Here is a 23,809-nt window from a genome sequence, read left to right as displayed (position 1 = left end):
GACTCTCTCTGAGAAAAAAAAAAGAAAAAGAGAAAAGAAAGAAATGCAGCAAGAGGAAGCAGGGACCCCTGTATTTTCAGGAGAGCAGGATCTGAGTATTTTGGGGATGGGGATGGAGCCCTACAGGCTTATCCACTGCCTACCCTGCCACTCCCTCCCAATCATATTCCTTTCTGAACTGTGGAACTATTTAGCGGCTTTAGTACACGGAGGCAGGCTTAAGAATGTAACCGCTCCCCCAACCCCATGCATACCCTCTTTCGATTTCATTTGTGCTGTGGCTCAGAATAGCTTGCACCCTTAAATGCCTCACGTGCTTCTTCAGTCATTTTCATCACCATAGGTGTTGCCTGTGCTTTGGATGTTTAGCCCCTCACGGATGGTACCGTGTCGTGCCAGTCCCAGGGTGTGTCAGATAAGCTGCACCGGCCATATCCTTTCCGTGAGGATCTGCCCCAGCATAGCCTGCTACATGCCCCCAGCCCCCAGCCCCAGCAGATAGACCCTGGATGTCTGGCCCTGGACCAAATTCTCCTGCACAAGTGGGGAGAGAGATGTGTTGCCCACCCAAATGCATGTAACACTTGTTCTGCTTGAGAAGGCACAAGAAGCAGAGGATCAGGGGGAGACACCAGGGCCCTGAGAGCTGGTGAGAGCAGCCTGGGTTTCTGGTTCTCTGGGTCCCAGGCCAGTCCCCGTAAGTCCTGACTAGGCTGCGTATCCTGGGCCCATTCCCAGGCTCCCCTTGTCTTTCAGCAACCCTCAGTCCAGTCGGAGGAGGTTTCTGTGCCCCACTGCCCTCACACAGGTCTCTGCCAGCCCATCTCACAGGGGCTCCTCCTAAGGCCTGGAGGGGTGCACTTTTCCTTCCCTTTTCTGGGATCACCAGCCCAGCTTCTGCCTCTGCCTGGACCCTCATGAGGACAGGCTCCCTCTTTGCTCCGTCACATGTAGACTCACCATTCTTGTTCTCTTCCTATTAGCAGAGTGCTTTACTTTTCCACCGTGTGAGACCCAGGCTTCTACACAGGGGCTTGTTCATTGAATACTATCAGCAGCATTATTTAGCCGGAAAACCAGTAGAGAACATATATTTCCTGATCATTGAAAAAAAATACCAGAAGCAATGAATGTTGTTATGTCATCCGGAGTGAGGAGATGAGAAAGAATGCTGGCTTTGACCTTCCATCCCGGAGGGCAGCGTGGAAAGGGAGAAGAAAAGCAAGCTGTGTGCCACGTGTGTGGGCAAGGGGGAGAAGGGACGAGAAACAGACTGCCCCTGGCAGGACACAGAGCGCTTGTGGGACGCCCGAGGAATTTGAACTCTCCACACACCGAGGAGGTGGCAGGAGTAAGACATCGGTATTCTGTAACATCGAGGGAAAATAAGACCAGACTAAGAAGAATACAATAATGTTTAAATATCCAGAGGCTGGTGTGTCGCTGTGGGTTTGTTTTAGGGATGAAGAAAGGAAATTGATGGTCTGGAGCTACACTAGTGTCTGTGTCTGTTTAGTTTCAGCAGAGATGACCGGAGTTAGATAGGATTTTCATGATTTTGGGCACCTGCTCGCTGGGCTCTAAACCTGGGCCTGGATTTCACAGAGTGGAGAACCAGCCCCTGGAGAATTCTAGCTGGTAGTTTTTAGAAGGAAGAGGGAGCATGGTGACTCCCTGCCAGTTAGGCAGTATGTAGCCAAGACAGGCTGCCCCAGACATAAGTCCTTTGGGCCTCAGTGGCTTCACCTTTAAGAAGAGAGACTTGGACTAGTGGATTCTTGGAGCTCTAAAATTCCCTTACTCGAGAACACGTCTAGACAGGCTTCTTTACTCCTTACAAGTTCTTTGATCCAGAGTTAAAAGGAACCCTGGAGTGGAGATAAAGCCCACCAGCTCCGGGCAGGGCTGTTGAAGCAGGACAGCAGGGGGCCGGGAGAAGGAACCCTCAGCGGAGCACAGGTGGAATGTGGTCTGCCTCAAGCCTGGGGTTAGATCTGCAGTTTTTCTCTTAACAGTGCTTTTGCCAGGTTTGCAGAAAATTACCTAGCACCTTTACGTCTTGTGAATATCACCGCAGCATTAGGTAAAAACAAGTTCAGGTTTTATGATCAAAACAACATCTGGGCCAGGCGCGGTGGCTCACGCCTGTAATCCCAACACTTTGGGAGGCTGAGGTGGGTGGATCACCTGAGGTCAGGAGTTCGAGACCAGCCTGGCCAACATGGTGAAACCCTGCCTCTACTAAAAATACAAAAATTAGCTGGGTGTGGTGGCGGGCGCCTGTAATCCCAGCTACTTGGGAGACTGAGGCAGGGGAATCGCTTGAACGGGAGGCGGAGGTTGCAGGGAGTTGAGATCACACCACTGCACTCCAGCCTGGGCGACAAGAGCAAAACTCCATCTCAAAAAGAAAAGAAAAGAAAAAGAAAATTTGGAGCAAAGTTAAGCTGCAGATGACGGCACAACACAACTGTCTAGGGCCTGTCAGCCCAACCCGTCCTCCTACACAAAGGAGTTGAGTTTGGTGAAGAAGCATCATTTTGCATCATTTCAAAAGTCTCATCATAAATTCTGTGACATAATCCATCACAAGTGGGAAGCACGCCTCCAGAATAGACTGGATGATGACGAATGGCAGCTCCCACAGAAAGAGAAGATTCATTGCCGCTGGGGTATTGTTTGCAATTCTTTTCAAGGTTGCACAGTTAATTCCCTTGCTCCTTCAATTTGGTTCATGGCATTAAACCAGATTTTTCCAGGGAGATTAAAGACGGGTTTGCAGCGGTATCAAAGAGTATCTCTTACATTGTTTGGTAAAGAGATTAATAGTCATCTACTTGTTTCATTTACATAGAGTTTCCCAAAATGCTACCCAGATCCACAGGCAAATGCTGGGCAGTGACAAGACTGCTTGCACATAGAACTTGGAAAAAGCTTTTTGTTAAAAACCTAAATAACATCCTGTGTCAAAGCAAATGTGACAATGGGCTATTATTTCTCTCCCCATAATAGCATGTTGTCACTTCTCTGCGTCCTGCATGAATGGGGGAAGGGAGGCCTTGTGAGAGGGAGCAGGGTGGGGGAGGCGTGCTGAAACCTTAGAGAGGCACTTCCTGGTTTTGCATTTTCTAAAAACAGAAACTGCTCCCGGGGGAGGTAACTCAGAGGTTAATCTCTGCAGGTGCCCGGCCACAGCCTCGTGTTCATTTCCAGAGAAGGGCTCTGAGGTTGCCTGAGAACACCAGCTACAGTGACCTGACCGCGTTTCTCACAGCCGCCAGCTCCCCTTCGGAGGTGGACAGTTTTCCTTATTTGCGAGGATTAGACGGAAATGGAACAGGTAATTGGAGTCTTTTCTCTTTTCAGTGGGAGTTTCTGTGTTTTAGTCTTTACGTGTGGATTTTAGGTATGATTGGGAGTTTTAGCACTATGTGGGAGAAAGGCATTGAAGTTGCAGAAGGGAATTCTTGGTACAAGTTCAAGTGCATTGAAACTGTGTTACATCGGTACAAGCCTTGCAGAATTACATGTTAGCACATTGGTCTCCTTGAGCTTTTCTGCTGTTACCAATTGCCTTAAGCGTCTTCTCTGAGCTCTCCTTTGGTGGACTAAATATATTCAATTCAGAGAAATTCTTATTGAAATTGCAATTTTTTTTAAGTATAATCTCAGACTTGGGGTTTTTGGCCCAGCTGCCCTCTGCCTCATTCCACTAGCCCCCATTTGAGAGGGCAGCCTGTGGGTGGGTGGGGCTGGTAGAGACGTACCACCCCACCCACCTGTGCTGCAGCCAGAAGGGGAAGAGGTGACGCTTGGTCCAACTCAGAGACAGGCATACCTTGGCTCCGTGCCCCACCGGCATGGGGACCACTTAGGATGGGGAGCCTCCGCCCTCTGGCATCTGTGTCCACCCAGCTCTTTCCCACATCGTTTCTTTCTCTGCACTTACTCTCTCTGCCCTCAACTGGGCATAGAGTGGCCAGGCTTTGAATTTGCTGTAGAATCCGCCCTCTCCTGGCAGGTCTCTAAGTCAGCTGGGTCAGTACCACTATTCTGGCATGCCACAGCTAAAAGATCAGAGAAACTAAAAAGCCATGCACCAGAAAATAAGTGATAATTCCTTATCGGAGGAAGACCCAAGACAGGTACCTTCCACCTCTGTTTATGTCCAACTGTAACATTCTCTGGGCCCCTTCTCACTGGAATGGTCCCCAGTCCTTCTGGTGGAAGAGGTGTCAGGATTCTGGAGTCCTGAATTATTTTCTTGTCTACCCCACTTTCCTTTCCCCCACACTTTAGACTAATCACAGCGTTAAAATTTTAAATCAAAGGCTATTCTGAGTTCCATTCTGCTAGGAGAGTAACTTACTGCATTTCCCAGGGATACTTGGGTTGAATTTCACTTAATTTTCCAGTACTTTACATAAACTGATTATTCTGAAAAAGCTTTTAAACCTGAAACATTTGATCCATTTTGTAGCATGTTAATAAGTTTCTGGTTATACATAAAGGCAACCTGGTGATTTGCTACTCATTTTTCTTCCCTCTGTTTTCCAAAACGTTTCTTCTTTAATTTTTGTGTGCTGATGAGGATGTGATTAACATGTCAGTAAATATGTCAGTACTTTGTCATCAGAAAGATGGCATAGCCATCATCTTAAGTAAACATTATTAGGAAAAAAAATTTTGAGTATTACTTGAAATGTGCCAGTCTGGGAGAAAAGTCTTGTTTTGGGGAGCATGAAGAAGTGGTTTAAGGCTGGGTGTGATGGCTCATGCCTGTAATCCCAGCACTTTGGGAGGCCGAGGTGGATGGATCACTTGAGGTCAGAAGTTTGAGACCAGCCTGGCCAACATGATGAAACGCTGCATCTACTAAAAATACAAAAATGAGCTGGGCGTGGTGGCAGATGCCTGTAGTCCCAGCTACTCGGGAAGCTGAGGCAGGAGAATCGCTTGAACCCAGGAGGTGGAGGTTGCAGTGAGCCAAGATCGTGCCACTGCACTCTAGCCTGAGCAACAGATCTAAACTCTGTCTCAAAAAAAAAAATATATGTTTTAAAATATCATAAACCAGCATCCAGCCTCCTGGACAAAATGGTGCACAATCCACAAAACCCTAACTTGGAGGGACAGCCTCCGTGCTCGGGACTCATTAATTTTTTTCTGTGCCTCACTTCCAGTAGCTCTTGAATAAATTATGCAGTCTGAGAAAATGGGGGAAAAAGAACACAAAGACACAGAACTATTGATTTTAGAGGAGCTTGTTTTATTTTAAAATCATTCCGTGATTTCAAAGGGAAGAGAGGTCTTTGCAAAGTGACATGAAATTTCTCTTCCACGGAAAGAATGGATGACTTGACCTAGAAATGACTAGGCTTTCTCGGAGACCTAGCAGCGAAGGCATCTACCCATAGTGAATTCACACGCGCCCTTGGGGACTTGGAACCTGGGCTCCCTTGAGCACAGACACCTCAGTAACTCACCAGCTCCATGGCGGCCCCTGGGGTCAGTTTGCACACAGCCTGTCTTTTGCCCACTGTCACTTACCTCCTGTTTTACTAAAGGCATCTAAGAGCTCACAGCCTAAAGAGAGCACGCCTGGACCAGACGTGTCTTTGGGAGATGACACAAGTTCATCTCCTGAAGATGCAGAAAATGACTAGAGTCATAACCAGACTTCAGTGAAGGTGGATGGAAACAGAGAGGCTGCGGAAGAGACTGGAAAGGGCTCCTAAAGGCTGTTTTCTGGGGGTACCTTGAAGGTTGTGTTGTTTGGTTTAGAGGGTGGATCCAGAGTTGTTAGTGGAGAAGCATCTTCTCTTTCTAGCTCCTGGGGGCCCCCTCCTCTCTCACCAGAGAGCATCGCATTCTTCTCCCAGCTGCTGAGAAAGCACAGAATGTTCCGTGGTATTCCCAAGGGGTTTACAAAAATTGCTTTCACTAATAACAGGAAGACAGAGAGAAGTCAATAAAATGACAGGTGCAGACTTTTCCTGCAATTCCAAAAAGTTGATAGAATACAGAGCCCCACAGAACCTTAGATGTCAGCTGAGAAGAACCTGTCACGTGACAAGTGACCAGGTAGATGGCCCAAGGTGATACAGCGCCTCTCCTCGGGTGGGCCAGTGGTGTTCCGCCCTGCAACACGATCCTGCTGCATTTGCCTGACACCTGCTTGTCTTTGTGCAGACTTAAAGGGAGCCAGGCAACATCCAGATGGAACGGGAAGGAAAACCACTTTCTATATAAAACTCAGTATTTTGTGTAAAATTGGAGTTTCATAACAAAGAGAAGGAAAACAGTTTAGCCCTTCAAAATGTGAATTGTTGCTGAATAGGCCGGGCACGATGGCTCACGCCTGTAATCCCAGCACTTTGGGAGGCCGAGGCGAGTGGATCACTTGAGGTCAGGAGTTAAAGACCAGCCTGACCAACCTCATCTCTACTAAAAATACAAAAAAAAAGAAAAAAAAAATTAGCAAGGCGTGGTGGCTTGTGCCTGTAGTCCCAGCTACTCAGGAGGCTGAGGCAGAAAAATTGCTTGAACTGAGAAGGTGGAGGCTGCAGTGAGCCAAGATTGCGCCACTGCACTCTACCCTGGGTGACAGAGCAAGACTCTGTCTCAAAAAAAAAAAAAAATTGTTGCAGAATAAACAACATGGGGACATAGAGGGAGAGTCATTGGGAAGGCATAGAGAAGCAGGCATTTAATGAAGCCCTAAGGGAGGAAAGACGCCTCAAGAAGGCAGATATAATTCCCCACAATGTCTTAAGACAGCTAGAGGACATTAAAGGGACATGAAATCCCATGAACCTAATGCACGTTAGGTTTCTGCTAATTAATATGCTCATTTCTGCAATGCTCTACTTACTTCTGAATATTTCAAGCTGAGCGTACTTATTTCCACAGATGCAGGAAGGCATCTAGTCTACCCTCCTTAGTTTTGAAGGTAAGAAAAACAGACCCCAGAGGAATGAAGTCACTTTCGGAGGTGACACAGGCAGTGAGTGGCAGATCTGGTACTGGGACTCCGTCTTCCTGGGCTGGGAATGTGCAGGAAGGGAGGGTTGAAAGGTGATGAGGGAGGAGAAGGGAGACACCATTTCTAGGGTTTTTATCCTCTATCTGCCAACTACCTGCTACCTACCTACTTGGACATCCTGACTAGAGTTTGATGAAAGAAAACAGCACTCCCTGATGGAAAACATTATCTCTCAGTTGTTTATACAGTCTAGTAAATTATTTAATGTCTCTGTAGTTTCTCTTTTTTTGTTTTGTTTTGTTTTGAGACAGGGTCTCACTCTGTCACCCAGGCTGGATTGCAGTGGTGTGATCATAGCTCACTGCAGCCTTCACTTCCCAGGCTCAAGTGATCCTCCCACTTCAGCCTCCTGAGTAGCTGGAACTGTAGGCATGCACCACCATGCCCAGCTAATTTTTTGTATTTTTTTGTGGAAACGGGGTTTCACTATGTTGCCCAAGCTGTTCTTGAACTCCTGGGCTCAAGCAACCTGCCTTGGCCTCCCAAAGTGCCAGGATTACAGGCATGCGCCACCGCGCCTGGCCAGCCTTTCTGTAGTTGTAAGTTCCGTCTTCTCGAGAGGGCCTAACAGAATCTAGAGCAGTAGATTGTAGACCTGGCTTTGCTTCTCTATCAACTTTGAGCTGCTGGCACATTTGTGTTTCAAGACACAAAATCTTTGGACCAGAAACATGGTAAATTCTGAGTTTTGTTGGTTGTTTGTTTTTTTACCATAAAATGACATAACCAGACTAAGAGATTTCAAAACTTGGATCTGTGATTCCAACTTCGATCTTTCCATGAAATCTCCATTCCCACACCTTTGCCTTCGTTAAAAAACAGAGACGGGTATGAATGATAAAAGGTAGAGTGGCATTAGCTTTGTAGAAATTGCTCTATGAAGGATTTAGCTGTGATTTGTTGTTGAGACTCTAAAATTCACTAGGTTTGCTTTAAATGTTTAAATGTAGACCAGACTGGAGGTTTACATTAGCTCAGTTTGGTAGGTAGGTAAGTATATAAGTAGCTGAATAAAAAGTCCTATAGATTGTATTTTAATGCAGCTTAAATTTTTTGTCACTGTGTTTTTGTCATTGTGCTCAAAGAAAGATGTAAAATTATGACAGAACATAGTTTTTGCGATATTGTATTTCATAGAGGAAAATGTAAAATGGATTGCTTGAGTGCGTAAATATATCGGTCTCATAAGCATTCTCTAATTTATCTGTAGGCAGTCATTAAAGCTTTGGCTTGGACCAAAGGCCTTTAATGGAAAATAATTGGTATATTGAGGTCCTTTTAAACAGACCAAAATAACAATGGCAATGAAAATAACTCATAAATATTTCAAGTCCAGTCCTCAATAGCATACTTTTTAGCAGAAGTTAATATTTTTGAAGCAATCCTTGAAGAAATTTGCTATCTTAAAAAAAAGTAGCCTCTACTCTAAAACATTTGGTTTTATTAAGGTTATCTGCCAAGTAATTAACATGTGCATGGGGCTCACTTTGTGTAAAAGTTATTTACGGTGATTTCCACGTACACCTTTGTCTCACGTTATAGAAAAATCCTTCTCTTTTGAGATTGTTTTTGAAAGCGAAACACAATAATGAAAAATAGCAAACCTGGCCGGGCACAGTGGCTCAAGTCTATAATCCCAGCACAGGCCTGGGATTGCCAAGGCAGGCAGATCACCTGAGGTCAGGAGTTTGAGACCAGCCTGGCCAATATGGCAAAACCCCATCTTCACTAAAAATACAAAAATTATCCGTCAGGGTAGCGGACGCCTGTAATCCCAGCTACTTGAGAGGCTGAGGCAGGAGGATCGCTTGAACCCAGGAGGTGGAGGTTACAGTGAGCTGAGATTGTGCCATTGCACTCCAGCTTGGGCAACAGAATGAGACTTCATCTCAAAAAAAAAAAAAAAATACAGCAAACCTAAGCCTAGATTCCAGCTCAGCCCCTACTGAGTGTATGCCCTTTGGCCACCTACTGTTACTACTCTCTCTGAGCCTGTTTCTTTATGTGTAAAATGACGATTTTACCTGCCTTACCGGATTGTGGTGTGGATTATGTATGTAAAGTGCTTAATGCAGTCCCTGGCATATAGGAGGTAATGGTAGCTGCGACTATTTTTTTGCAAAGGTTTCCACAGCCCCACATGGGTACTTTGCATGCATATGATGGAAAATGCCTCTTCCTTCTAGGAAACAGCACCAGGCATGACCTGACCCCAGTCACAGCCGTCAGCGTCCACTTGCTGAGCAGTAATGGAACGCCGGTGCTGGTGGATGGTCCCATCTATGTCACTGTGCCCCTGGCCACGCAGAGCAGCCTGAGGCACAATGCCTATGTCACGGCATGGCGGTTTGACCAGAAGCTGGGTAAGCAAGAGTTCTGTGCCGATGATCGGCTACCAGATGGCTTCGTTACTGTTTGGTTTTCCTTCTAAGAAGCTCATGGACGTCTCCTTTCCTTGAAGTCAGTGAATGCTGCTGTTCACATTGCATTGTGTGGTTTCTCATGGGGAGGGCACCCTTCCCCGTGCCATTCACACCCTCTCTTGGGAACTCATTTTTTGTTTGTTTTCGTATTTGTTTTTGTTTTGCACATTTAACCTAATTTACTTGAAAAGAATCTGTAAAGGTTATTAGAGCTAAAACTAGCTCTCCTACTCTTCATCCTTTTATTCATCAGAAAGTCATATGGTTGCTCTTGGTCATGTGTGGTATTTTTTTTTTTCTGTTTTCTGAAAAAGGACAAACATTTGCCAAAACTGTACAAAACAAAGAAAATAAAAATTACCCATAAGTCTTACCACCTAGAGAAAACCACTAATATATCTTGAATTCTGACCTTCTAGGGCTTTCACAGTGCACGTAGGTATTAGTTATCAACTGCTGTGTATAACACGCCACCCTAAAAGTTAGCCGCTTAAAACAACAGTGAGCTCCAGTATCTCAGAGTTTCTTGGGGTCAGGAATCCAGGTACTGCTGAGCTGGGTGGTAGGGCTCAGAGTCTCTTACAAGGCGGCTGTCAAGCTGTGAGTCAAGGCTGTGGTCCTCTCCAGCAAGGTTCAGCTGGGGCTAATGAGTGTGACTCACAGGGCTGAAGGCAGACCTCACTTCCTTGCCGGCTGTTGACCAGAGGCCTTACCTCCTTACCACGTGGGCCCCTCCATAGAGCTGCTTACTACACGGCAGTTTGCTTTCCCCTGAGCAAATGATCCAAGAGTAAATAAAAATGATATAGTAGGCCGGGTGTGGTGCCTGACACCTATAATCCCAGCACTTTGAGAGGCTGAGGCGGGTGGTTCACTTGAGGCCAGGAGTCTGAGACCAGCCTGGCCAACGTGGCAAAACCCCATCTCTACTAAAAATACAAAATGCTGCGGAGCCAGGTGTGGCAGAGGTTACCTGTCATCCCAGCTTCTCGGGAGGCTGAGGCAGAAGAATCAATTGAACCCAGGCGGCGGAGGCTGCAGTGAGCCAAGATCGCGCCACCGAACTCCAGCCTGGGTTACAGAGCAAGATTCTGTCTCAAAAGTAAATAAATAAATAAATAAATAAAGATATAGTAATTTAAAAGCCCAAGTGCCCAGAATGAGGTCATGGTCTTTTGTAACCTAATCTCAAAAGCAGCATACCATCATTTCTTTCCATGGGCTGTTGGTCACACAGACCCACACTGGTATAGACCAGCCCTGAGAGTAGACTATACAGTGGGGTAAATACCAGGAGGTAGGAGTCACTTGGGGCTGGCTATCTGAGAGGTTGCCTTCTACAAAGCATATTTAGCAGAAATGAGATCATGTGCTGGATACTGTTTGGGTGCAGTGGCTCACACCTGAAATCCCAACACTTTGGGAAGCTGACGCGGGAGGATTGCTTGAGCCCAGGAATTCAAAATTACAGTGAGTCATGTCGCTATGATCGAGCCACTGCACCTCCTAGGCAATGGAGCGAGACCACTCACTCACCCAATCAACCAATAATATATACATAAAAGTACATTTGTACAGCATGAACATCTTTCCACAGCATCATTATTCTCCCATGTCAATTTTAATAAGTCCATAGTATTCCATCCTATGGATATATCGTACTTCACTTTGGTTCATCAATCCCCTGCAATTAGAAAAAAATGTTACTATTCTAACCAATGCTGTAGAAAATATCTTTGTAGCTAAATCTTTATGCACAGCCTTGGTTATTTCCTTAGGATGACATTTTAGAAGAATTGCTGAGTTACAAAATGTACAAAATTCTAAAACTTTTAAAGCATATTTCCAGATTTCCCTCCAGACAGTTGTTTTGGTTTCCACTCATGATACCAGCCCAGGAGCATGTGCTCGGGCTGAGGGTCTTGGCAGCATGGGGGCTCTAACCCACCTTTGCTTCCTAGTGCCCTGAAAGTCAAGCTTGAAAATATCAATTTGCTGCCAGGCACGGTGGCTCACACCTGTAATCCCAGCACTTTGGGAGGTGAGGTGGGCAGATCACTTGTGGTCAGGAGTTTGAGACCAGCCTAGCCAACATGGTGAAACCCTATCTCTACTAAAAATATGAAAAATTAGCCAGGTGTGGTGGTGCATGTCCATAGTCCCAGCTACTTGGGAGGCTGAGGTGGGAGGATCCCTTGAACCTGGGAGGCAGAGGTTGCAGTGAGTCGAGATCGCATCACTGCACTCCGGCCTGGATGACAGAGCAAGACTGTCTCGAAAAAAGAAAATATCAGTTTTCAAATAACCCAGTTCAGAATTTAAAACCGTTAGACCATGCAGGAAGATAATTGGAAGATTTTTGATATCAGTATATTTTCAAAGATACCTAATTCCTTGAATCAGTTAAAACAGAGTTCTAGGAATTATATTGTAAAAGAAACGCCTGTTGGGCTTTTGGAGAGGATTTTTGTTTTGTCTTATTTTTACTTTCCAAATAATTAATAGAGACACTGTAATTATTTGTGTGGAATGCATTGATTTTACCAGCCACAGTAAACTTGATATTAAGTGGATTGTGATGCTGTCTGTTCACATATCCTGCAGTAAGTGAGACGGGCACCTTATTGATGGTGTGTGTTCTCTGCGAGCCTGATAATTTGGGGGGCATCAAGGTCATGGTGGGGACCTGAGGTACACTGGGCCTCCAGGAGGGAGTAGCCTGAGGGATGTGTGATCAAGAGTCTCTGAAGAATGCCGGAATTCTAAAGGGAGGAAGAAAATGGATAAAGAAAAACACAGAGGAAGTGGGCAAGAGAATGGAAAGAGCTTAGAGCTTGTGTTTTGTTTCCTAAAAACCTGGGTTCTGCTACTTATAAAACTGTGAGTCCCACCTTGGGCAAATTACTTACCTCTATTTGCATTTGTAAGAGATATGAATATACACCCCCTTGTATGGTCTGCCTGTCCCCTTTAGCCCTCCCTGAGGGGCTCAAGCACACCCAGGTCAATGCACTGAGAGGCAGCGGAGAGTGTGGTTAAGAGCAGGGAGTCTGGGGGGCACAGTGGTGTGGAATGCCAACTCTGCCACCCACTGGCTGTGTGGCCCTGGCCAAGTTGCTTAGCCTTTCTGGTCTAGTTTCTTCCACTGTGAAATGGCAATAATAATAGTACCCACTGTTGTTATAATGAGTGTATTAGGATTCTCTAAAGAAACAGAGCCAATAGGAGATATACATATATTTGGAGAGAGAGATTGATTTTAAGGAATTGGCTCACACAATTGGGAAGGCTGGTAAGTCCAAAATTGCGAGGCAGGCTGATGAGATGAGGCCTTCCCTCACTGTGGAGAGTGATCTGCTTCACTCAAAGTCAACAGATTGGGCCGGGAACCGTGGCTCATACCTGTAATACCAGCACTTTGGGAGGCCAACGCAGGCAGATCACCTGAGGTCAAGAGTTTGAGACCAGCCTAGCCAATATGGTGAAACCCCATCTTTACTAAAAATACAAAAAATTAGCTGGGCGTGGTGGTGCATGCCTATAATCCCAGCTACTCCAGAGGCTGAGGCAGGAGAATCACTTAAACCTAGGATGTGGAGGTTGAGGTGGGCCAAGATCGCGTCCCCACACTCCAGCTTGGAAGACAGAGTGAGACACCATCTCAAAAAAATAAAAATAAAAATAAGTAAAGAGAAAAAAAAAGCAAAGTCAACTGGTTGAACAGTTTATCTCTTCTAAACAAAATACCTCCCCAGTAACATCTGGACATATTTGACCACATTTCTGGGGACTGTGGCCTAGCCATGTTGTCAGATAAAATTAGTCGTCACAAAAGTAAATGACAGCTTGTCACTTTCACGAGCACAGCCGATCCTTTCCAGTCCCCTCCCCGGCCTCACCCTGAGCACATTGTGCACGTTGCAATGGTCCTAGCAGCTTGAATGGCATGGTATGTGGGTGCCAGTTACTCCCTGTGCCCTCCCTGAGTCTGTGCGGGTACCTGTTACTCCCTGCACTCTCACTGAGTCTGTGCAGGTACCAGCCACTCCCTGCACCTTCAACCAAGTCTGTGTGGGTACCAGTTACTCCCTGCGCCCTCGCCAAGTCTACGCAGGTACCAGTTACTCCCTGTGCCCTCGCCCAGTCTATTTATCTTTGAATACTTGTGATCAATAACAGTTTCTGGCATAATGCTGGGTACCCAACTAAAATGTCTGTTGAATGGTTGAATCACCTGAGAATAATTTTAGGGTTTTTTGTTTTCTTTTGTTTTTAAGAGACAGGGTCTCCCTCTGTCACCCAGGCTAGAGTGCAATGATGTGATCATAGCTCACTACAGTCTCTATCTCAAGAGCTGAAGCAATCCTCCCGCCTCAGCCCCCTGAAGAACTGGGAGTACAAGGGTTGTCACCAGGCCCAGCTAATTTTGGGGGTTTTTTGAGACAGTCTCACTCTGTCGCCCAAGCTGGCGTGCTGTGGCAAGATCTCAGCTCACTACAACCTCCGCTTCCCAGGTTCAAGCAATTCTAGCGCCTCAGCCTCCCAAGTAGCTGGGATTACAGGCGCCCACCACCACCCCAGGCTAATTTTTGTATTTTTTTAGTAGAGATGGGGTTTCACTATGTTGCCTAGGCTGGTCTCGAACTCCTGGACTCAAGTGATCCACCTGCCTCAGCTTCCCACAGTCCTGGGATGACAGGCGTGAGCTACCATGTCTAGCCAATTTAGATATCTTTAAAAGGCAGTTTAAGATACTCTGATATGCCTGTAATCCCAGCACTTTGGGAGGCCAAGGCGGGTGGATCACGAGGTCAGGAGATGAAGACCATCCTGGCTAACACGGTGAAACCTCGTCTCTACTAAAAATACAAAAAATTAGCCAGGCGTGGTGGCGGGTGCCTGTAGTCCCAGCTACTCAGGAGGCTGAGGCAGGAGAATGGCGTAAGTAAACCCGGGAGGCGGAGCTTGCAGTGAGCCGAGATCACATTGACTGTATACATAGAATTTACCTTTATGTATATATGTTCATGTACACGTTATAAAAGGATGACGTTTAAGCTCTTGTTTAGAGGGAGGACAGTTCTATTGGATTTTTTTTCTGTCTTGGAGCCTCCATCCCTGCTGTTTATTTTTTCCTTCTCATTTTTGCCTTCTCTTTTTTAATGAGTGTATTTGAATATGGAGGAATAAGGCTGGGGCTCCTAATATAAGGAAGCCGTCCCTAGGGATTCCTGTATGGGTCGTGTGCACTGTAACGATATGGCACAGGTGTATAAAAGCAGCATCCTTGCCTTCCTCGGTGGACTCTTTATACAGTTCACAAATAACAAACTTACTTAAAGAAGTTTTTGATGTCCATGGCAGATGGAAATATCTCTGCATCCTAATCTCTGGGTCCTGTGGATATTACCTTATATGGTCAAGGGACTTGGTGGAAGTGATGAAGAATCTGGAGATGGGGTGATTCTCATGGACTTTCTGGGTGGGGCCCACGGCCATCACAAGGGCCCTTATAAGCAGGATGCAAGAGGAGCCAGAATCAGATTAGGAGACGGCAGTGTGAGGATGGGAGCGTAGGCCGGAGCCATGCACTTTGGAAATGCGGGAAGGGGACCCACGCTAAGGAATATAGGCAGCCACTGGAAGCCAAAATCAGCAAGCAAGGGATTCTGCCTTCTGAGCCTCCAGGAGGAACCAGCCCTGAGGACTCCTTCACTTGAGACCAGAGAAACTGGTTTTTGACCTCTGACCTCCAGGAGTATAAGAAAGTAAATCTGTGCTGTGTTAAGACCCTATTATTTGTGGTAATTTTTTATAGCAGCAATAGGAAATGAATACAATACAGAAATTGGTGAAAACAGAGGTGTGTGCATTGTTAGGAAGCCTCTGAAATATAAGTTAGCCCATTCTCTGTTTCCTCTCTGAAAAAATACCCATGACGGTACATTGGAAATCTTCACTGTGAAGTTGACCTATTTCCACTTCCTTTTTTTTTTTGAGACAGAGTCCTACACTGTCAGCCAGACTGGAGTGCAGTGGTGCAGTCACAGATCACTGCAGCCTCGACCTCCCAAGCTCAAGCAATCCTCCCGCCTCAGCCCCCTGAGTAGCTGGGACTACAGGCACACACCACCACACCTGGCTAATTTTTGTTATGGTTTATTTTCCGTGGACACAAGGTCTCACCATGTTGCCCGGGCTGGTCTCAAATTCCTGTCCTCAAGTAATCCATTTCAGCCTCCCAAAGAGCTGGGATTATAGGCATGAGCCATCGCGCCCGGCCGAAATGGTCTTTTTAACTTCGCGTTTACTATGAAAAATGTAATGCCAAATTCCTGGTTGTAACAGATTGCATGTATACAGAAAAAAGCCAACGTTTGTGGATAGTCATTCGAAAATAACCAAATGAATTAAAATATGTTTTCTGAAAACTTTAAGATGGACATTTCAAAGAAACCATATGTTTTTTCACTTATTAAACTCAATAGAAGCCTGCGTATTTCATAAGACTTTTGTTGCTATTACATTTAATTATATTATCTAAGTAGAAATTAAAATATTTTAGTTAAATAAAAAATCTAAAGACGGTATTAGATCAGGAAAAAAATGGGGAATGGGCCAACACATCTTAAGCACATAAAACAGTTTAATAATTGCTGCTATTTATGATTACAGTAATCAATCATCTCAAATAGTTTAATACTTTAAATTATCTATTTTTGAGGTAAATCAAAATAATTGCCAATTCCAAATTGTTTAACAGCCAGAAATAGCACAGATAGCAACTTGTGAATCTATTAATAATTTTTCATCTAAATTGGGTTTGGCCAACTGTGGCCTGAAAGCCAAGAATCATTTTTACATTTTTAAATGATTAAAGAAAAAAATCAAATGGGGGAATGTTGATCAAGGGGTACAAAGTTTTAGTTCTTCAGGATGATTAAGCTCCAGAGACTTAATGCAAAGCCTGCTAACTGTTGTTAATAGGACTGTATTGTATACTTAAAATTTACTAAGAGGGTAGATTCAAAGTGTTCTCACCACCAAGAGAAAGAAGATGAAAAAACAATGGTAACTGTAAAGTGATGGATATGTTAATTAGCTTGATGTATATATCAAAACATCAGGTCAGACATCGTAAATACATAAAATTTTTGGTTTTCAACTGTACGTCAATAAATATGGGAGAAATAAAAATCAAAAGAAGAAGAATATCTCATGGCACATGAAAATTACATGAAATTTATATGTAAGCATCCCTAAATAAAGTTTCACTGGAACCTTGCCAGGCCCATCTGCTGGCATGTTGAATCATTGCAACAGAAACTTATATCCCCACAAACCAAAAATATTTACTATCTGGCCTCTTACAGAAAAAAATTTAAAAATTTAAAAAAATTGTGACCTCTGGTCTAAATGCCTTCCAGAAGTTCTTTCCATTCTAATATTATAGTGCCAGTGTATTCCACACTCTACGGGAGCAAACTAGGGTACCCAGATAGCCCCAACGTCCATATTTCCTGTTAGCTGACAGCCCCCCTGTATTTTACCAGAGTTGACAATTGACACTCAGAGTGACAGCACCTTCATTGTAGGGCCAGACCTCAAACTCTGTAAAGAAAGATCAAATTATGGTTTGATAGGACTTCTGTTCAAATGATACAATCACGTGGTAGTTTTTGTTTGTCTGTGTTTGTTTGTTTGTTTCTTTGTTTAAAGAAGGGGTCCTGCTCTGTCACCCAGGCTGCAGTGCAATGGTACAGTCGGAGCTAGAACTCCTGGGCTCAGGAGATCCTCCTACCTCAGCTTCCTGAGTAGCTGAGACGACAGGTGTGCACCACCATGCCCAGCTAATTTGTAAATTTTTTTTTTTTTAGAGATGGGGTCTTGCTGTGTTGCCCAGACTGGTCTCAGACTCCTGCCCTCAAGTGATCCTCCCAACTCAGCCTCCCAAGTCACTGGGATTGCAATGACTGTGAGCCACCACCCTGCCTCAAAATCACATTTTAACACTAACTTGGTATATCCATGTTTTAACTCTAACTCACACACTTTAATCCTTGACTGCCAGGAAATTGAAAGTTTACTCTTAGGAGAGAGACCTAGAGATGCTCCCTTTCAAACCCCGTGACAGTGGGATCAATTTTTGATGCTGCCATTTATCACAGTTGTCTTTTAATTTTTTTCTTTTGGAACAGGCAAAGAATTTCCCATTCTTGAAATTGGCATCTTCATATTTCAACCTATATGTTCATTAGAAGGTGATCAACTAGATTAACACCATCTTAGAATACAAATAACATTGAATTTGTTTAGCATGTTACAACAGCATGAGTTGGCTAATTGCTATATGGACCCTCAATAAAAATAATTGTGTGTGTGTGCGTGTGTGTGTGTGTGAGATGGAGTCTCGCTCTGTCACCCAGGCTGGAGTACAGTAGCATAATCTCAGCTCACCGCAATCTCTGCCTCCTGGGTTCAAGTGATTCCCTTGCCTCAGCCTCCCAACTAGCTGGGACCACAGGTGTGTGCCACCACACCAGGCTAATTTTTGTATTTTTAGTAGAGATAGGGTTTCCCCATGTTGACCAGGATGGTCTCGAACTCCTGACCTCAAGTGATCCGCCTGCCTCGACCTCCCAAAATGCTGGGATTACAGGCATGAGCTACCACGCCCAGCCTAAAAGAAATTTTTTAAGAAGCACGACTTGCATATATAAGTTGAGCATCTCAAATCCGAAAATCCAAGGTTTGAAATGCCCCAAAATCCAAAACTTTTTAAGGACCATCATGATACTCAAAGGTCATGCCCAAAGGCAATGCTCACTGGAGCATTTTGGATTTTGGATTTTCAGATTAAGTATGTTCAGCAGGTAAGTATAATGCAAATATTCCAAAATCCAAAACACTTCTGGTCCCAAGCATCTTGGATAAAGGATATTCCACCCATACTGGAATCGAGACTTTTGTCACATTGACATGTTTTGTTAAAGCTATTTGTTAAAATGCTGTGATTCGTAGAGCGAAGGAACACTCTATTTAGTGGATCTCTTTTCCTTAAAGAATCAGCGGAATGTGTAATGATCTGATTGTGCTCTCTCTGTGTCCCGGGTGTCAAGATGTATGTGAGAGGAAGGGATTAAAATGAATTTGTAGCCAGGCACAGTGGCTCACAACTGTAATCCCAGCACTTTGGGAGGCCAAGGTGGGCAGATCACTTGAGGTCAAGAGTTTGAGGCCAGCCTGGTCAACATAGTGAAACCCCATCTCTACTAAAAATACAAAAATTAGCTGGAGCCGGGTGTAGTGGTGGGTGCCTGTAATCCCAGCTTCTCAGGAGGCTGAGAATCCCTTGAACCTGGGAGGTGGAGGTTGCAGTGAGCCAGGATGGCACCATTGCACTCCAGCCTGGGCGGCAGAGCAAGACTGTCTCAAAAAAAAAAAATATATAAATAAATAAGGTGAATATTTATTGTGCAGTGGCCGATTTGACCTTTGAAAGGAGCAGTTGTCCTTCCCATGTCTGGCAAAGGAAGTTTTGTTAGTCATAGTGAATGCCTCTTAGCTGAGACTTTCTGGACAGTAAGAGATGATTATGTCAGCTCTATTTTACAGACATTTACCCTTTCTTTATCATGTAACTGGGGCAGCAGAGATGGCTGTCTGATGTACAGGTTGTCAGACTGACATCTGCCTTGTTGCCCTGGGGAATGGTCACAGGCAAACCAGGTCAGTGGTTTGAATTTAAAGTGATGGACATCAAGTGGCAAAAAGAATAAAGAAAGAAAGATTTATGGATCCTGTATTTGATAAGTTTCTTCTGTTTAATGGCAACCTGGATTATATGATTTGGATACTCTCATTCTAATGAGATGATAGAAATAAAAGCATATTCTAAGAGTGAAGCTACACTGTAGAATCCAGTTTTAACTGCCTCTCCAAAACACAGCCTGAGAGTGTGTGGGGGTTGCTATAGAAATAGTGGTTACTGAACCAGCCTCTTACCATGTATGATGCATTTGTGTCAGGCTCTCAGGAATACCCACTCATAATTGGCCTGTAGTAGATTTGTCTCCACTTCAGACTGTGAATGTTATGGCTATGACGAGCTCATTTAATTAGTCCTTTTACCTAAGTCACGGACAACTTGCCCTTGAAGGTGGAGCTTGATTTAATATACAGATCTAAGATTGTTTTTCAGTTTCATTGGGTTTTTAATTGGGGGTGGGGGGGAAGGGTGGCAAAGAGTGGGAGTTTTAAAGCACAAGATTATGTTTACAATGTAAAGAAAATGAAAATATTATTGAACATGTAAATGATGGGCTTTTGGTGATAATGCCATGTGAATGCAGGCTCATCAATTATAGCAAAGGCACCTCTCTGGTAGGGGATATTGATCAAGAGGGAGTCTGGGCTGTATGTGGGATATCTGCACCTTCCTTTCAGTTTTGCCGTGAACCTAAATCTGCTCTTTAAAAAATAGTCTTCAGTGAAATCATTATTATAATATTAGCTTATCTTTGTCTCTATATATCACAAGCCACGTGTCTAGGTGAAGTAACCCAGATTGGAATACTGAGATAGGTGATTGGATTATAGAGATAAACAGTATATACACTGTGCCCCCAAACGTTAGAATGAATGAAGGGAGTTCATTTCTTTACCAAGTCTGTGAGTAGATGTGTGACGTGATTTTAGAACCTTAGGCATCATCTTTTATTTTTTGAAAAAGAATAGATGCAGTAGTTCAGGGCATTCAGCAAAGGAGGAATTCAACTTACCTAAGGTAATATCAACATATCCCTAAGATAGCTGTTATTGGAAATAGGCCTTTTTACAGTGGAAATATTCAGAGTCAAGGCTATTGCTTAGAAATAAAGAAATAACTCTCAGGAAAAATGTCTGTACTTTCCCAGATGTCAAAATCACACTTAGGGGTGAATGGGGCTTTAATGAGACCAATAGGGGGAAAAGGGGACAATGTACCTGAAAAATAAAAGCGATTGAAGTGATCACAGATAGCAAAGAACACGGAGAGTGTGGGACTTGTTTGGGTGTGATGACAGTTCAGTGAAAACTTTGTCTCACCAAAGATCTTGGCAGCCAGGCAGTCAGTTGTGACTTGTCCTTGGAGATGCCAGTTGGCATCTGTTGCCACTGTAGACTCAGCATCGCAGTGGCTCTGTACCGCTCCTGTTCTCCGATGGAGCGCAGGAAGGCCGGGTAGCACTGGTCCTGCCCCTGGGAGAAGAACCAAGCCGTGATCTCAGAATATCAGCATTTGTTTTTCAGTGTTGCCTAGCAACTCAAAAAACAATCTTGAATTATCAATCCATTCCTAGGAATCATTAAGCCTTTTGTGTTTGTCTCCCCCAAAAATGAGAACTTTCAGAAAATGATAGCATCACATTAGTTCTAGTATGATCGGGTTCAGGGGGCACTTTTGTTTAAAAACCCCATTCTTAGGTACTTAGGTCTCTTAACGTATCATTTTATGTAGAACTAGATTTCCCATGCTTAGTATAGCCTGCTTTTGTGATCTTGGAGTTGTAGAGGTTTTATTTTACACTTCATTCTTAGTTACCACTTACGGAGTATTCACTTTGTGGATTATCTGTGGCAAATTTGTGTCTTCCTGCGGGCTTTCCCCATCACCCAGGAACCTCAAGGCCCTCTTAGTTTGCTGGTATTTGGTCTGGATTTTCTTTTTCAAGTCAGAGTCCCACTCTGCCTCCCAGGTTCAAGCGGTTCTCCTGCCTCAGCCTCCCGAGTAGCTAGGACTACAGGCATGTGCCACCACACCCAGCATATTTTTGTATTTTTAGTGGAGATGGGGGTATCACCATGTTGGCCAGCGTGGTCTCGAACTTCTGGCCTCAAGTGATCCTCCTGCCTCAGCCTCCTGAAGTGCTGGGATTACAGGCAGTGAGCCACCACGCCCAGCCTGACCTGGATTTTAAGGACAGCATCTAACACACTCATTCTAATATTAACCTGGGTGAAAAAGAACTAGGAAAGTAAAGCCACTATACTTTATTTCAGAATTCAGTACTTTTAAGTATCACTGGTTTCAGTTGTCTCCACTTGAGTGGGTAATTAGAAGGTAGAAGATTTTTGATAGATGTGAATATTGCACTGGATGAGACACAGCTGATAGCATTCATGAACAGAATAGAGGCAGTGTGCAGCCCAGCCACCAAGACAGCTTGGTCTTGAATGCCGGCTTCTCCTCCAGTGACTTGTTGTGTGGTCTTGAGCAAGTCCTTTTTCCTCTCTGGGCTTCAGTTTTCTCCTCTATAAAATGGGGATCATAATAGCCCCAGCCCCTCCCTCATAGAATTGCTGTGAGTGGAGAGGGCCTACCACAGAGCCTAGCCCTTGGAAAGTCTCCATATGTGTTTGCCGCTCTTATCATCATCATCGCTGCTATTATTTAGCCCATATGCGGTGTGTGATTTTTTTTTTTTTTTTTGGAAGCATGATATAAAAGGACAGGTACAGGAAAGCCTTACTGTTTTTAAATTTAACATCCCAGTCTCACTCAAGGCTGCTATTTAGCTGGAATGACCCTGCCATCCGGTCTGATTGATCGGGGCCCATACCTGACCAGATGTTCCATATTTGGAAATATCATTGTTTGGGACTGAACTTCCAAATAACTTTAAAGTTCACAATAAGTGGTGCCTTTTAATTTGGGTACAGCGGGAAGGTAAGCCTCTGATGTCCAAAGCGAGTGTTCGTCTAGTGTGTGAGCCTAATGTGCTCCCTGGCTCTGCTCACTCCTTTCTCCTGGCTGAACACCATGGCTCTTTCCAGCAACCTGTGTTATCCTCACCTTGTAGGTGAGGACCCCGAGGATGGGTACTGGGGAGAGATGAAGGTTCCAGGTATCCAAGGTTTCCCCAGTGAGATTCAGCGTTTCCCACTGAAGCCTGTAGATCCAGACCACTTCTTTGAGGCCTGGGAATCATCTGCAAGGATTTTCAGATTTGGAGTTTGGGGTTTGATCATGATCTTTTACAACTTAACATGAAAATATTCTGCATCATCTGAATTCAATACAGAATTTAAAACGATCAGATAATGTTATCGCCTGAATCTGCATTTATGAACACACTGTTGGATAGAATAGAACAAATGAGAATGAACCATGGTAAATGTAATATACAAATGATACAACACCAGCATAATAAGGACAAGTGGAATTAAAATATGTTGAGAGACGGGAAGGTTTACAGTTCAGTTTGAGAAAGATGGTGGAAGAATTGAATCACAGTCGTGCCAAGCTTGAAAGAAGCCCCACCTAGCCATGGATGTCATGTATATGTTGCAAGTGACAAGTTCAGTTCAGTAATATTGAGGCAGGAGAATCAGGTCTGAAGGTAGAGAACCTAAGGCCGACTCAGCTGACTGGATATCAGAGGCTTTCTTTTTTTTTTTTTTGAGACAGAGTCTCACTCTGTCTCCCAGGCTGGAGTGCAGTGGCGCAATCTCTGCTCACTGCAACCTCTGCCTCCCAGGTTCAAGCTATTCTCCTGTCTCAGCCTCCCAAGTAGCTGGTATTATAGGCGCCTGCCCAGCTAATTTTTGTATTTTTAGTAGAGATGAGGTTTGGCCATGTTGGCCAGGCCGATCTCAAACTCCTGTCCTCAGGTAATCGGCCCTCCTGGGCCTCCCAAAGTGCTGAGATTACAGGCGTGAGCCACCACGCCCAGCATAGGGGCTACTTTTTAACCCCTCCTTTTTCTGCCTGGCAGTTGGAAAATGAAAAGTACCTCTGATCGGCCCGGCACGGTGGCTCACGCCTGTAATCCCAGCACTCTGCGGGGCCGAGGCAGGCGGATCACAAGGTCAGGAGATCGAGACCATCCTGGCTAACACAGTGAAACCCCGTCTCTACTAAAAATACAAAAAAAAAAAATTAGCCGGGCGTGGTGGCGGGCACCTGTAGTCCCAGCTACTCGGGAGGCAGAGGCAAGAGAATGGCGTGAACCCTGGAGGCGGAGCTTGCAGTGAGCCAAGATCATGCCACTGCACTCCAGCCTGGGTGACAGAGCAATACTCCATCTCAAAAAAAAAAAAAAGAAAAGTACCTCTGATCGGTCCCCTCCCGCAGCCAATCAGACTGGTTGCTAGCCTACTTTTCCCCTCCCGTAACCAAAGAGACTGCTCATGGGCTACTAGAGTGAACCAATACGAAACTGCTATAGGGTATTTAAACCTCAGAACATTCTGTAACCAATGTTCCCGAGCCTCTTGCTGTAGCCTCTGCCAGTCTGTGGAGTGTACTCTCGTTTAAAATAAATTTCTGCTTTGGCTGCTTTGCTTGTGCATTTTGTCC

At 44.7% G+C, this 23,809-nt stretch overlaps 1 protein-coding gene across 4 annotated transcripts in view; it reads left to right on the top strand.

The window, feature by feature from the left end:
* The window catches only part of FAM171A1 (family with sequence similarity 171 member A1), a 159,156-nt gene that overhangs the window by 112,988 nt on the left and 22,359 nt on the right, over positions 1-23,809 (top strand). The window contains 2 exon segments of one of the 4 annotated variants that reach the window (NM_001131677.2): positions 3,182-3,340; positions 9,232-9,408. The exons of 1 other annotated variant lie outside the window; for it this stretch is intronic. In NM_001131677.2, the coding sequence (NP_001125149.1) occupies positions 3,182-3,340; positions 9,232-9,408 (336 nt within the window). 4 annotated transcript variants of the gene reach the window in all.

Source organism: Pongo abelii, chromosome 8 (genome assembly GCF_028885655.2).
Source record: "Pongo abelii isolate AG06213 chromosome 8, NHGRI_mPonAbe1-v2.0_pri, whole genome shotgun sequence".
In the NCBI taxonomy this organism is placed as follows: domain Eukaryota; kingdom Metazoa; phylum Chordata; class Mammalia; order Primates; family Hominidae; genus Pongo; species Pongo abelii.
Note: the sequence above shows the minus strand (reverse complement) of the source record. Positions and strands in the feature narration are given on the sequence as shown.